At 35.1% G+C, this 15,174-nt stretch overlaps 1 protein-coding gene across 3 annotated transcripts in view; it reads left to right on the top strand.

Moving 5' to 3' along the window:
• Positions 1–14,633, top strand: part of LOC123866411 (roundabout homolog 2-like) — a 70,080-nt gene extending 55,447 nt beyond the window's left edge. For 2 of the 3 annotated variants that reach the window (XM_045907962.1, XM_045907963.1), the window contains exons 3-11: positions 4,859–5,188; positions 5,747–5,900; positions 7,323–7,453; positions 7,973–8,245; positions 8,406–9,722; positions 9,833–10,166; positions 10,254–10,426; positions 11,317–11,663; positions 11,786–14,633. In XM_045907962.1, the coding sequence (XP_045763918.1) occupies positions 4,859–5,188; positions 5,747–5,900; positions 7,323–7,453; positions 7,973–8,245; positions 8,406–9,722; positions 9,833–10,166; positions 10,254–10,426; positions 11,317–11,663; positions 11,786–12,370 (3,644 nt within the window). In that variant the 3' untranslated portion in view covers positions 12,371–14,633. Of the gene's footprint in view, positions 1–4,858; positions 5,189–5,746; positions 5,901–7,027; positions 7,120–7,322; positions 7,454–7,972; positions 8,246–8,405; positions 9,723–9,832; positions 10,167–10,253; positions 10,427–11,316; positions 11,664–11,785 lie in introns of those variants that run through there. The other variant, XM_045907964.1, reaches the window with a different exon arrangement.
• The last annotated feature ends 541 nt before the right edge of the window (positions 14,634–15,174 follow it).

The raw sequence follows: 15,174 nt of genomic DNA, 5'->3' as shown, positions 1-15,174 counted from the left end.
TTAAGAAAATATGTCAAATCATGGAAAAACTTATACTTATTAAATAGTTTTGTATCACAACTAACAATATATATATATATATATATATATATATATTTATATATATATATATATATATATATATATTTATATATATATATATATATATATATATTTATTTTCATGTACCAAAGTTGTAGTTACAAAGTTAAGATAAATTAAGCTATGTACAAAGGAAATGCTTATCTCTAAACAGAGATTTCTTCCAGCTTCCCCGTGCAGGTTGTGAGTAAGGTGCATAAATACGTGGAATAGGTCCCATGGTACTAGATTTATAAAATGGTTAATACAAGTGCAACAATAATATTTACACAAATATCTTCCAATAAATACCAAAATAAAATGCTTACATACAATAATAATATAATAATAAATAGTTATGCATAATATAATAATATTTGAACCGACCAAGATAGTCGAGAGAGGAAAACATGTCAAATACGAATAAATATAATATATATAAAATATAATAAAATACTCTATTGTAATGTAATGTGTAATATAATTCATAACCGATAGTAATATCCTCTATCTGTGATTGAGAAGTTTGAAGATGTCAATGAAACCATGTACCCAGCATCAATATCAATTAACAATCACTACAATATCAATTCACAATCAGCATTCATACCTAATAATAAATTGTAATGTTCTATTTGTCATGGTAACCGAATTCATGTGCAGACTTCCAAATAAATCGATTCAACAGCTGCCTGTCGCAACGTTTCAATCCACGAACTTGTGAAATATTATTCAAAAATATTGAAATTACAGAACGTGACCAAATATAAAAGAATAGATTCCATTATTTAGTTATAGGTAGTTAGTTTAGTTATAGCTGTCTACTTGCCTTATGCATCCAGTAATTTAGCAGATACAAATCAGTTTTACCCAGGATAATATTCGTCGTTAGTAGCAAATGGTGCTAAATGACGCCAATTATCAAATGTTTCTATTATATGAAATAGCGTAATAACGGGCCAGCGTCACATTGCAGAGGGTCCCAAAATTTGAACACGTGTTCAAAATTCGAAAAATCATGATTGCCTCCTTAGGGAGCCAATCACGGTCATTAGAATTAGATATTCGAAGGTCAAACGACTATCGAATTACGTAGGGTACGAATACTTGATGCTAGGAAATAAGATATCAATGTGTCTCTTGATACCTAGAAAAAAGCAGACTATCTTCATAATACAAAAATCAATATTTATTCATGAATTTTTTTCCAGCGGTTTCATCTGTGTGGATTTGCTTTTAAACCCCCGACCCAAAAAGAAGGGTGTTATAAGTTTGACGTGTGTATCTGTGTATCTGTCTGTGGCATCGTAGCTTCTAAACGAATGAACCGATTTTAATTTAGTTTTTTGTTTGAAAGGTGGCTTGATCGTGAGTGCTCTTAGCCATAATCGAAGAATATCGGTTCAGCCGTTTGAAAGTTATCAGCTCTTTTCTAGTTTTCTTATAGAGTTTTTTGTGTCGGGGGTTGTTTTGAGTTATTCTTGAGTGCCATTGTAGTAGGTACTTAATGAACATGTTCTTTTTTAAAATTTCTAGGTCCAGTGATTAAGACTTTGTCTACTGTTTTATGTTGTCTGGAGACATTAATAGTAACACAAATATGACCATTAATTTAAGTACGTGTGAAGCGATTGTGTGACACCACGGAATTGGAAACCAGCTTATTCATTTACTGTGTGTGTTTATTCCTAATGTTTTCGAGAATATCTTCCTGAAGTCATTTTAATTCCATTTGTTTCAAACAATCAATTTAATTACTCAGTTTTTAATAAACTCTGAGTGCCAGAGATTTCAATTTGAGAACACTGAGCGATCAAAATGTATTACTTAATTATTATTTTACAAGAAAATATTTTAAACAAAAATGTTCAGAAGAATGCATTTGAAATATACTTAGATTTGAATAAAAAAGATATTTCGTATTCTACTAATGATTTTATTGCAAATAAGAAAGTTGAGTTTAACTCAGTCCACATGCCATGAAACATGAAAAATATCAATGCCGGTTTTTCATGTTTTTGTATCAAAATGTATGCGCCTGTAACAGCTGGAAATCAAAATATAACATCATTATGAAATCTCGTGTTACCATTATGTAGACTAGAATAATAATATCTATAGTATGTAATACTATTTGAAATTATTACTATATTTTTTTAATTAATAGACTAGCGCTTGGCTGCAATCAGGCCTGCTGGCAACTTGGCAAGTGCCACACAGACAACAAAGTGATCATGTAAGGGTTCCGTTTTGCCTTTCGAGATACGGAAGCCTAAAAAGTGAAGGTCACAAAATACAGATTTTTCTGAAGGTTTCTATATAAGGAAGTAGTAAAAGGAAACAGTGAGAAATGACACAAATGACAGGAATAGAGATCGCTGGCAGCAAATTAATGATCCAAATCCAAGTGTTTTCACAGTTACAAGCGACATAGAAGAGGTCTAACGGCAAAGGGAGTGATTTTTCATTTGCACGCGTGTAGTTATGTGCCATTGTTCAAAAATCTTTGTTAAAAAAGTTCGCGAGGGAGCGTTATGTCCCCCAGCTAATTTATACTACTTGCACATGTTGACACGCGTTGCGAAAAAAAAAATTAAAAAAAATCGGTTATAGTTACATGGGTTTCCCATTTAAGCCGCCACGCGGACGTTTTGATAGAGCTGCAGTTTATTTATTTGTTTTTGTCCAGTTCTTTTCTGACATCACGAGTCACGACTTATAGAATGAAGAGTCTCCTTCGAAAGAACGCTCCCGAACGCGTCTCGTATAAATTAATTTTTATTTTATTTTAATATTAAATCAGACTCAATAAAGTTTTCCGTAGAAACTCTCTAGAATCTAATATCATTATCTCTGAGTTATTTTTAATATCACTTGCTTCCAACGTGAGAGAATACTATGTTATCATTGGATTATTTTTTACATTTATTTTACAATAACTGAAATTTGTCGAAATCAAAAAATTTTCACTATCATTTAACAAAATATATAACATCAAAATAGTATTCTCAGCGCTATTATATTATACTCGTATTAAGTTATGTAGGTAATTTAGGATAATATGCTTAAGATTTTGAGCATAAAAAAACCGTGTTGTATCAGAAGTTGTGAATATTACTTATTATGAATAATAAATTAAGATATTATAGGCTTTCACTGTAACTCATCGGAATTTTTTCCGTCCGATATACCTATCGATAGTTCAAACGCAAGGCCAAGCTATAAACTTTAGTTTTATGTGCGATAAAATAACGTATCGAGATCAAAATAAACAATATTTTATGGACGTGGCTAAATCTTTTATCGTTTTGGTCTCTTTTTGCTATAAGATCTAAGACGTCGTATAAAGTATTAGTTAGATATGTAATTATGTAACAATGTTGTGCTTTTTATTAGAGGTAATAAACTATTTTGTTTCATTTTTGTTTTGTCAACGTTCTATAGGATCTCATAAACTAAAGATAAACATTAACATGCAGATTAGATATCGAGTTAAATGCAAAACTTCACTGGATTCACTTTTCAGTTCATCAAAGTAACATATACATAGATATATGTACCTAGGGCAGAAAATAGTACTTTGAAGGTACGTAGAATTTGGTTTTATCACTACGCAGGTATGGCTCAATATCAAGGAAACTTGAAAGTCCGAAAATCAAATCCTACCCGTAGCGGATATTTCACACTTAATCGAGCGGGAAGAAATCGTATTTTGCTTACGGAATTTAAAAAAAAATCCAAATTAGGTCAAGTAAAAATAAAGTAATCTGGAATATCAACAAGGGAGAAAAAATCGAAGGATAACAAATGTGTTCAAGATTCAATTATAGATTAGCTCTACCATCGCACCACACAATTGCAAATCGTAATACGTGAATAAATAAACACAATTATTTTGCACAATAGAGGCAATCCCTGTTTTGTAACACGAATATCGAGTCCCAGTATCGGTTCATATTGGATGAAATCGGCAATTTTTTTCAGCGATAGGTTTTCGCTATAATAATGGCCTGAGGCACAAAAGATATACATCAATTCAAGTGTCAAAAACTAACATCTGCGCTCGTTCGTTGTAAACAGAGTAAAATAGTGAGGGTCCCATACAAGATCCTGGGGGACGTAGGCCGTAGCCTGTGTTTATGGCTCATTATTATTGTGCACCGCTTTAAAGTAGCTGAGAATGACGCACTCCACCCATTATTAATATATGTGGAAGCCTACCGTGGTCTATTGTTGGCTGAGTTTAAAATAATACCTTGGTACTCTTACATTAACTGAAGTGGAATTTCACTAAGTATGTTTGTAACGATTTGCTGTTGTACCAATATTTGTATTGAAGTAATTATTGTGGTCTCTATTTTATAATGATAACTAACTAATGTTTGTTATGCACGTTGTCTTCACGGATATCCAAACTTTGGTAAAAATAAACTTTATCTAAACTGAAGTAGCACAAAGCTATCTAAAGCATATCTCGCACATTTACGTTAATAGGTATATCAGTCAGCCAGATCTACTTGAATATATTATGTACATGCATATTGACCACTTTGTCAAAAAACTTAAGATTTCCATATAGGTTCTCTCAATAACGTAGACTAGATTCTACATGTTCTTCTCGTTCTTAATCCTTACGTCTAGATACTAAGAAAGGATGTTTAGAAATCCTTACGGGTTGTTTAAATAATCTAAATTCACGCAGATAAAATCGCGCAAATTTGCTTTGAATAGTCTTCAACTCTTGTTGATAATGTTAGTAGTTTCTCCATCTTCATTAATATTGTTGTGTTTTCAACAGGTTCCGTAGATGGAGGTCTAAGCGATGACTACATGAGTAGCGGAGAAGCACCGTACATTATCGAGCAACCGCTAGATGTAACGGTTGCTCGACACCAACCCGCGACACTCAACTGTCGAGCTGGTGGTTCCCCAGCACCTACAATAAGATGGTACAAAAGTGGAGTGCTTGTGGTGTCTGACACCCATAGGAGCCTCCTTCCAGCTGGAGGACTGTTCTTCTTAAGAGCAACCCATGGACGGGCCCATTCGGATGCAGGAGTGTATTGGTGTGAAGCTACTAATCCGTATGGAACAGCTAGGAGTCGTAACGCTACTTTGCACGTCGCTGGTGAGTTGGATTCTACTTATCGTCGCTTAAGTTAACCATTTCGGTTTTAACATTTCGAAGCCATTCTCTAAACAATCGAGAGATGCGTCGTGCAAGCCAGTCAGAAACAACGCAACCTCAAAAATATACCGCCCAACAGACTTCAAAAGGCAACTTTACGGCAAAAACAAAACCTCTGAAGGCAGCAAGATCTACTGTAAAGTTGCTAAAGTTGCTAATTTTTATATATGTATTATTTAGTACTAACAGTCATCTTATGTACCTAATAGTTAATTATTTATGTAGATTTGTTAAAGTTACTACCATTTGTTTTTTCCCGGGCTACCCGGGTAGCTGGAAGTCAGCGCCCTGGAATATCAAATATTTGCGCATATTATTTTTATATAGAGCATAAAGCTGCAGTACACCCATTCCGGGTGTTGTCACATATAAACATATTAAGTAGGTACAATTTATTGTGTTTGTTTCTGACACTACCATAGAAATCATATAATTTTCTTTCTTTCTTTCATTCATTAATTACTTCTAATCTTATGTAAACTGATGCCTTTTTTATAGTTATTCGTGAAGAATTTCGATTGGAACCTGTCACAACCCAGACGGCCCAAGGGGAAACAGTGATATTAGAATGTTCCCCACCCAGAGGTTCTCCCGAACCCACAGTTTATTGGAAAAAGAACAGAGAAATCTTACACTTTGATGGTGATTCCAGGTAATTTTTCATCACAATTTTTTCACCTTAAAAATATTTTTTGTAATGTCATAACCCTTCTCAGTAGTGAGCCGGCGATCGGTTGATCATGATGATGAATAAAGTAAGCTTTGTATAAAATGTCTAAACTGCCTTATTGGTCTAGTTGTTAACATGTTCGACTACGGCGGTCCTGGGTTCAATTCCCGGGTTGGGCAAAAAATTAATCAAGTTTTCTGTTAAAAAAATCTCAGTACTAACCCGGAGTTAGGGAATTGGTGGTTTTTCATTATCGTACCTCGGAGAGCACGTAAAGCTATCGGTCCTGCGCCTAATCTTTCTCCGGTCGTGTCGTATTGCCATTCCATCGGGCTATGAAAGTGAGGGAATAGAAAGCACAGTTTTTACACACTATGATATCTATGAAGCCTTTTCTACAGAGATTGGCCCCCGCGGCCGAAATTTGGTTGGGAGAACCATATCTAAAATAAAATAAAGTAAAATTAAATAATTTAGTAGGTCAACGAACTCAGCTCAATATCCCAACCTAAGTGAATAACTTATGTGGGCACTAAACGACCATTCGTAACAAACTTTTGGATTGCGGAAAGCTGCCAAAGTTGGCAGATATATTAAAATGTGGAGCTTTGGGATATCCAATGAAAGTTGCTCGCCAGTTCGATAGAGCGCACTTTACGTAGAATCGAGGGTAGTCGATAAGAGCACTTGTAGTTAAATGGAACGGTGGAAACACGATAGTCTTGTGAATCTCTACTGTATAAAGTTGCATGATTTCTATGTCCCGTGAGTGAAATGAAACTAGAATAGATATTTATTACTTAAAAACTTCTTCACGCCAGAAAAAAAATCATCAAAAACATATACTTTAATATTCATTCGGAGTTACAGTATAGAAAGTCAGATCAATAAATTTACTCTGGTGAAAGTAAAAAATGACTTGTTGTTTGTTTAGGATAATATCGCACCTTTTTTGTTAGAGTTACGCGGCATATTTTCGGCTTATTGAATAACAATCTCCGCTAACATCAAATTGAATTCCGCAAAAAGTTTTATTGCCAATTCATTTCCAGTCGTTGTCTATGAATTTTGATGAGGCATGGCGTTAGGTAACATCTTGAGGGTACGTCGTGTATGGCGAAGCATGAAAATAATTAACAGTAGGGAGACTACATCAAAGTCATAAAGAAGGGGATATTTGAAGAGCTCGACAAGCAATCAAGTAAAAATCTGAATAGTTCTGACTCGCCGGACCCTTTATTAAATGTTAATTTCCTATTGAATTATTCCGCCCAATATTTGAATGACTTTGTTACTTTGAGCTTTGTTCGAAGTAATGAAAATGAAATTCTTAATATTATTGAATAGTAAAAAGACCCTATTTAATGTATACATAGTTTATTATGTAATATGGTATTGCTTCAGAATGCATTTAGTAGACGGCGGAAGTCTCGTAATACAAGACGCGAGGCAAACTGACGCTGGCAGATATCAATGTATTGCAAGGAATGCGGCTGGCACTAGAGAATCTGCTGTCGCCACGCTTAGAATACACAGTAAGTACTAAGTAATAACTAAACTCGTACTACTCTTATCTTTAGGTAATCTAATGAAAGATAAACGTATAGGAAAGGAATATTCATTTTTTGCTAATCCTTTGTTACGTAACACATTTTTTTTGTAAAGTACCTAACCACAAATTCACGGTTTTCGAATTTTTCCCTTTAATTGTGCTGTAAGACTTACCTACCTGCCCATGATTCTAGGTCAACGGGAAGTACCCTATAGGTTTTTTGACGGACAGACAGACAGACAACAAAGTATTCCTTATTTCCTTATAAGGGTTATTTTTTACTTTTTGAGGTACGGAACCCTAAAAAAGGTACAGGAAATATCTTTTTATCTATTGAAGTTGTATTTCTTTAAAAAATACATTAATTTTGTTGCAAATCTGCCCAGATCACTCAATTAATTTGCATAAAATAAATTGCGCTGTTACTTTGTTTGTGTATTACTGTAGAAAAAAAAGAATGTGTAGATTTTTACTCTTAATAATTTTAAGTGTTTTTGTGCAGTTAAGCCATACTTGATCGCTGGCCCAGAGGATGTAATTGCACAAACTAGCGGGAGTGTTACCTTCCAATGCAGAGTGGGTGGCGATCCCCTTCCTGACGTGCTATGGCGGAGGACAGCCGGCGGTGGTAACATGCCACTCGGCCGTGTCAAAGTCCTTGACGACAGGAGCCTCAGGCTTGACAATATTGTTCTAAGTGACGAGGGAGAGTACACATGCGAAGCTGACAATGCAGTTGGTGCTGTGAGTGCGAGTGGATACTTGACCGTTTACGGTGAGTTAGTTTTCATGATAATATAAATTTTCCTAAACGTATTTAATGAATTATGTTGCTTAGTTTTATATAATTCGAAAAAAACTTCATATCTTAGATTTTTTTTATTGAAATCAAACAATGATGAGTCATGAAAAATAAAGACGATTTTTTGTTCCAGATCCACCAACGGTAACATTGAAACCAACTTCAGTTATTGTAGAAAGTGGCTTTCCAGCTACTTATACTTGCACTTCATCTGGTAAACCTGAGCCTACAATGTTCTGGAGTTTAGAAGGCAATAGAACTATTATGCTACCAGGCACTTCCAAAGGAAAATTTCTTGCTTCGGCTTTAACGGATGGCGTAACTGTTTTAACAATCAACGGTACAAATAAAAATGATAGCGGACACACAATAGTTTGTTCAGCGGTTAACTTTGCTGGCAGTTCGTTTGTTAGAGGAAAACTAAGCGTGACGTCAGACGATGACCGCCCACCGCCAATCATAACAAACGGTCCCTCTAACCAAACGTTACCTATAAAATCGATGGCTGTTTTCCCCTGTACGGCTAACGGCACACCTGAACCAATCATTGCGTGGTATTTCGAAGGGGAAGCATTAATACAAAATCACAGAAGAAATATTTCTGCTGATGGAACACTTATTTTAAGAGATTTGGATAAAGATGACAGCGGTACTTATACTTGTGTCGCCTCATCCAAGCATGGAAAATACGTTTGGAGCGGAGTATTGATAGTTGATAGTCCAACCAATCCAAATATTCATTTCTTCAGAGCAGCTGATACATCTGCTTTACCTGGCCCGCCAACGAAACCGCAAATTTATAACATCACAGATACCAGTGTGACTATAACGTGGAGCCAAAATAATAAAATTGGTTCTTCTTCCATTATTGGATACCAAGTGGAGATGTTTTCAAAAGAATCTCTGACAGGAAATAATACTCCTAGAAATTCTCGAGGATGGGTCGTTGTATCTAAAAGAGTCCATCAGACACACTACATAGTGAAATCTTTAATTCCTGGGATAACTTATATGTTTATTGTAAGAGCAGAAAATTCACATGGTCTGTCTGGACCAAGTCCAGTTTCAGAGGCTGTGACCGTTGGTGAAGATAACAATTCATTATGGGAGGGACGAATATTTTCAAATAATACTGAGTACAGAAAAAATATAATGACTGATAATATTGTTGAACTTATTGAGGCGACGCCCATTGACTCTAAAACAATAAAACTTATGTGGGAAATACTTAATTTTTACTACCTCGAAGGACTTTTTATTTACTTCAAACCCTTAGATAACCAAACAATCGAGTATGAAATGAAAACTATTCTGCATTCCAACGATGTTTCCGGATATGAAATAACATCACTCAGGAAGTACACGAAATACGAATTCTTTCTTGTACCCTTTTATAAGAAATTTGAGGGAAAGCCTTCAAATTCCAGAGCGGCGCAAACGCTAGATGATGGTTAGTTGTTGTGTTTTTAAACAGTTGCAAGAGATTAATATAACATATGCATATAATGTAGTAGGTTATTATTAACATAGTAGTTAATAATATTAATATTTTTTTTGCAGTTCCTGATGGACCACCCACGAATATTGAAATGTATATTTATAATTCAACAACTGTGCATCTTAAATGGCATCCTCCAGAACCTGATTTACAGAATGGTGCCATTGTAGGGTACAATGTAGTATTAAATTGGTTAGATATACCAGCTAACAAGTCTATGGTAGCTATAAATACTACCGTTCATCAAGCTACTAGCCTTATTATGACTAATTTAACGTCTGGAGTCAGTTATTCAGTTCAAATTGCAGCAGAAACTATAGTTGGCTTGGGACCCTTTAGTCAAAAAGTCTACTTGAATATTGATTCGCGATCTGTTGGATTAGACCCATTATCAAGGTATGGCATTTTCATAACTGTCATATAATTAAATAGGTATAAGAATTGATTCAATTTCATTATTACAATTTTGTTTTCTTATTCTAGATATCCCAATAATGGAGAAGTCTCAATTGTTGCTGGAGATTTTGTAATGGAAACATGGTTTTACTTGTTGATCGGCGCAATTGTTCTATTCAAAATAATAATAATTGGTGGCATCATTTATATCCGAAGACACAATATTTTTGCGAAAAAATCAGCTCTTCCAAATATCTACGGTAAAGCAAACTTGATTTGTTCTTTGTATAACTATATTTAAAAGTTTATTTATCCATACTTAATAGTATAAATGCGAAAGTGTGTCTGTCTGTCCGTCTGTCTGTCTGTTACCTTTTCACGGCCCAACAGTTTAACTGTTTCTGACGAAATTTGGTACAGGTTAGCTTATATCCCGGGGATGGAATTAGGCTACTTTTTATCCCGGAAAATCAAAGAGTTCCCACGGGATTCCCAAAAACCCATACGCTTAACCGATTTGTATGAAATTTGGTACCGAGGTAGCTTACGTCCCTGTAATTGACATAGGCTACTTTTTATCCCGAAAAATCAAACAGTAGGTACCCACGGGATCTTTAAAAACCAAAATCCACACGGACGAAGTCGCGGGCATCCTCTAGTTATATAAATAAACAAGAATGAAACACTATCACGACATACTTAAATTTTTCCCTAGAATCAGCATCAGTATTTCAAAATTAAAAACATTCCACGGGTGTCGTAGGGTGGTAAGGGTGCCGAGCGTTTGTTTGATGGAGGTTTTGCCATGCGAGGGGTGGGAGGATGCTAGATTACTTTCAAGTTGAAAGGTAGCACGAGTCCTCTCTTCCTAGCGCAGTGGATCTCTTTCATTTCGCATTCATGTTGGCAGGCACAAAGGAATGATACAAATCCGAAAAATAAAGACCCAGTAAATGTAAATGTTTTTTTATTTTGTTTCCTCGAGCCAATTCGTTTGTTGATTCACCCAGTTACCTTTAAGCCAATTCTATTAACTTTGTTTGTGGCTCGTATACCTTTACTTTAGTTTATCCGATCTCCAGTCCCAGTAAACATGCAGGTGAAAATTGAATACCTATAGGTACATATTATAGTTGTTTGTTTGTTTTAGATTCAAATGGTACAAGTTTAGTGACTCAGATGAACATAAAAGCGGCTGTCTCTTTATCACACCCACTCAGTAGTTGTTACAACAAAAATACAGTTACGAAAACTGAGTCACTTTTATGGATGGAAAATCAGCCTGGACTGTGTATGTCTGGCAATCAAACGAGTCAATGCAAAGAAAAAACCAATTCCGAATACGACAAAGTGACCCAACAACTGCCCGAATATGCTGAAGTAACAACTTCCAGAGTAAATGGAAATGAATGGAACACGAGCAAAACCGCAACATCCCCCGCCGCCTATGCTTCGGTTACACTAGTGGCCAACACCCGACAGTGCGTCAGTTCTTTGGTAAGCAGTTACAATATATTATGATAATTATTATTGTTACGAATTATTAATTTATTGTTTCGTCTGCAGCATAAAGTGCTGTATATTTTTATAGATATATGAAATATTGTATTTGTTAACAGGGTTGGTTCCCTCCCGGAGGCAAGAATGTAGACAATTACGAGAGCCGCTACGCACCAGATGAAGAACTCTACCCCGCAAGCAATGGAGGATATTACAATAGAAATGTTTATAGTGAAAAATATTTTCAAGGACATCCTAATGTCCTGAAATTTTACGATTTGCCTTCCTTAGAGAAGACGCAAAAAGCTCAAATCAGATACAATCAGAGCTTAGAAGAAAGGAAACCTGACAAAAAGGTACAGACAGATGCAACTCAATCTCTCATAGGGAGAAGTTATGGGGGAAATTCTAGAAAAAATTCCGAATCTGAAACTACGTATAGAGCGTTTGGCGAAGACGAATCGGAAGATGAAAATTATGGTGATGATTGCGGTTACGATGAATTGCAAGCGATGCAACCGCAAAGACCGAGACCTAAGCATCAATATGAAAGGCCTAACTTTGACAACGACGCTACGCGAACACTAGCTCGCCTTACTTCTTTTAGACATGGGCAAAATCTTCTAAATGGTACGCAAGGATCACATGCGCCTACGCACCCTCCTGCCGCGCCTCATCCACGAATCGACTCAGTGACGCGGTAGTATCACGCCTTGCCGGCTTTCGGCGACTTGTGCCAAACGGACGTATAGACCGATGTATCTTTAATGTGCACTACAAATAGTGACATCGTTATAATCACTGTTCTTCCGCACCTTGCAAAGATTAACATTGTCTAAGAAGTAAAGACTTTCTATATACAAAACTAATATTGCGATAAGCTTTTTGGCTATGATTTAATTAACTTTAAAAGACTGTAAACTTATCTTCGTTTCAAGCCTAATATTTTCTTTCTAGTATTGTAGTATTATATTATTTTGTAACATAGTTTTATTACGTATGATAATAATTATTTATTACGTTCTATCGAAATTGTAGCTAGTCTTATGTAAAGTTAACACTTGTAAATTATGTAAATAACTACTATTAGTCGATTATTGAAAAATCTTATGGTAAAAGTAATTAAAACAATTATTATGTAAATGACAAGAAATGTTTATCGTATTATTGATTGGATTAATAAAATTAATTTAGTCCGGCGAATATCAATAAACGAATTTGTGAGATATATATCACTAGATTAAGTTTTCAAGTAGAAACTGAAGGAGTAAACGCTTGGCAATAATTCTGTAGTGTAAATATTTACTTAGATAAAACTTCAATTAGTATCATCCATGTGGTAGTTGTTTGTGAAAGAGACTTAGGTATTATTACTGTAGCACACTGATACACAGAACAGAATGGCAATAATAAAGGTTTAAAAATGTGTAAAAAAAATTAACAATGTATGTAGTAGTATGATTTAGAACAGGAGACGAAAGCTGGAATTAATTACACCTACCCTAGTTTGAACACTCAAGAAAGTTTATCGTTAGGTTTAAAAGATATTATTTTAAATTATAACAAGATTTGGCCGATCAATACAAATATTCTTAGCCAAATCTTTTTGAAATTATTTCATTAGCTTAGTCATCAATTAGAAATAATTAAACCCAACTAATTTACTAACATGTTTTTAGTTCCCAGTCTCAAGCACCCATAATTAGTTAAAATAAACCAATACGAAAATGCTTTTAAAATACCTAACATTGTAGAAAGCGGTCTGTTTTGTTAGTGACCTTAGGGATATTCGACTAATTTGTTTCATGTGCCATATTAATGTTTCCTATTTGTAGCAAAGTAACATTGGAGTTGTGAAATTAAATTCAGATGATACTTACGAAAAAAAAAGAAAATTAAAACTACGTAAGGTAATGTGATATGTATAGCCACTTGTTATAAAATATAGCACTACTTGTATCATTGCATATCATCTATAGGTACGTAATAGTTGCAAAATGTTAATTTAAAAGAAAGCTGCTATGAGTCTTATATTGATTGTCTTCATAGTCACCCTATAGCCCATGGCCACATTTGACGTTATCAATAAACTATTTTAAAATAGTAATTGATGTATAACTGTACCTATTTATATTTATTTATTTATTTGTTCACAATCTCACACTTTTATTATTGTTATAACGGTAGAATTATGAATGTATTTGAAAACTTTCAATTGAAAATTTCATATTGTTAAGTAAGATAAGGCATGTAAGGTACGCCAGAAATCAGGACGTAGTCTTACGTATGTCATCCCCCACGCTCTTGATTAGGCCTGTTATCCACCTAAGTGGAGCGGAAATGTTTTCAGTAGATCAATGAGGTTATTGATACATTGACGTGAATATATTTCACATATCTATCAATAATTATACGATTGGTCTGCTAAACTTATTTAGGTCATCTCCACTTAAGCTGCGGTGGGCCTTATTCTTTTTATTTTTGACAATTATTTAACTTAGAAAAGTGTGGTAAAGTTGACAAAACTGTATGATTTATGTAAGATACATAAGTCTTTAACTTTTCAATTATCAATAAATTCCAGAAAGTATTGATAGCATATTTATATATTTCAATATATTGTTCTTCTTTAGAATTCATAAATGGTTTTCATTGATAAAATTAAAAAAAAAATCATCTGATGCTCTCATCAAATGTGGCCACGGGTTTTAACTATTGTAAATATGTAAATCAAGTTGATCGTGTTTTATACTTCGATATTTAAAATCAGTGCGCTTTTGTTTCAATTTATCATTTTGACTGTCGTATGTAAATGATAAAAAAATCGTTGTTAAAAACTGTAGGTACGCGATTTTAACACAAGATACTTACTTACTATGAAAATAAAGACTAAAAACTTCGCAAACTTGCCACAACCCACCTTATGCCATCCGACAAAATACTACGATTGCGTACGAGCACAGTTCACAACAGTTATGTAGAGTTTACACGAAGCCAGTAATGCTGGCGCCAGTCTGCAGACAAGCCAGCGTTGGCCTGGCCCTTGTTGTTTAGACGCGGCCAATCATTCACGGATTTTTTCTTCTGGTGTGCACACGTTTGGAAAAACAACAAAGAACACACACCGTACGGACGTTCGCCAGTGACTGGCGAGACTCGTCTACACGTGTCCGCAACGCTGGCGCGGGGGTCGAAGGGTATGCGGGCGGAGGTCACTGGCTAGAAAAATAGACGGTCGCTCTATTCTCGCCAGCGTTGGCAGCCAGCGCTGGCTTGGCTTGAAAAACTGTTTACACAAGGCCAATACCAAGCCAGCACTGGCTGCCAGTCTTATTGGCAGCCAGTGTTGGCTCCGTGTAAACTATGCTTTAGGGAAATTCTAACAAAACGCCACTGGCAGGCGTCTTTGACTACATTTGACGCAGATAGCCCTAAAGTAGCCCTATTTTTCTTCGATTGTACGTTACCATAGCCTTATATTTGACTTATCGTCGATTCAGGACTAGAC

Source organism: Maniola jurtina, chromosome 6 (genome assembly GCF_905333055.1).
Source record: "Maniola jurtina chromosome 6, ilManJurt1.1, whole genome shotgun sequence".
Taxonomy (NCBI): Eukaryota; Metazoa; Arthropoda; class Insecta; order Lepidoptera; family Nymphalidae; genus Maniola; species Maniola jurtina.
The sequence above is the reverse complement of the archived record's forward strand: the minus strand, read 5'-3'. Positions and strand labels throughout refer to the sequence as shown.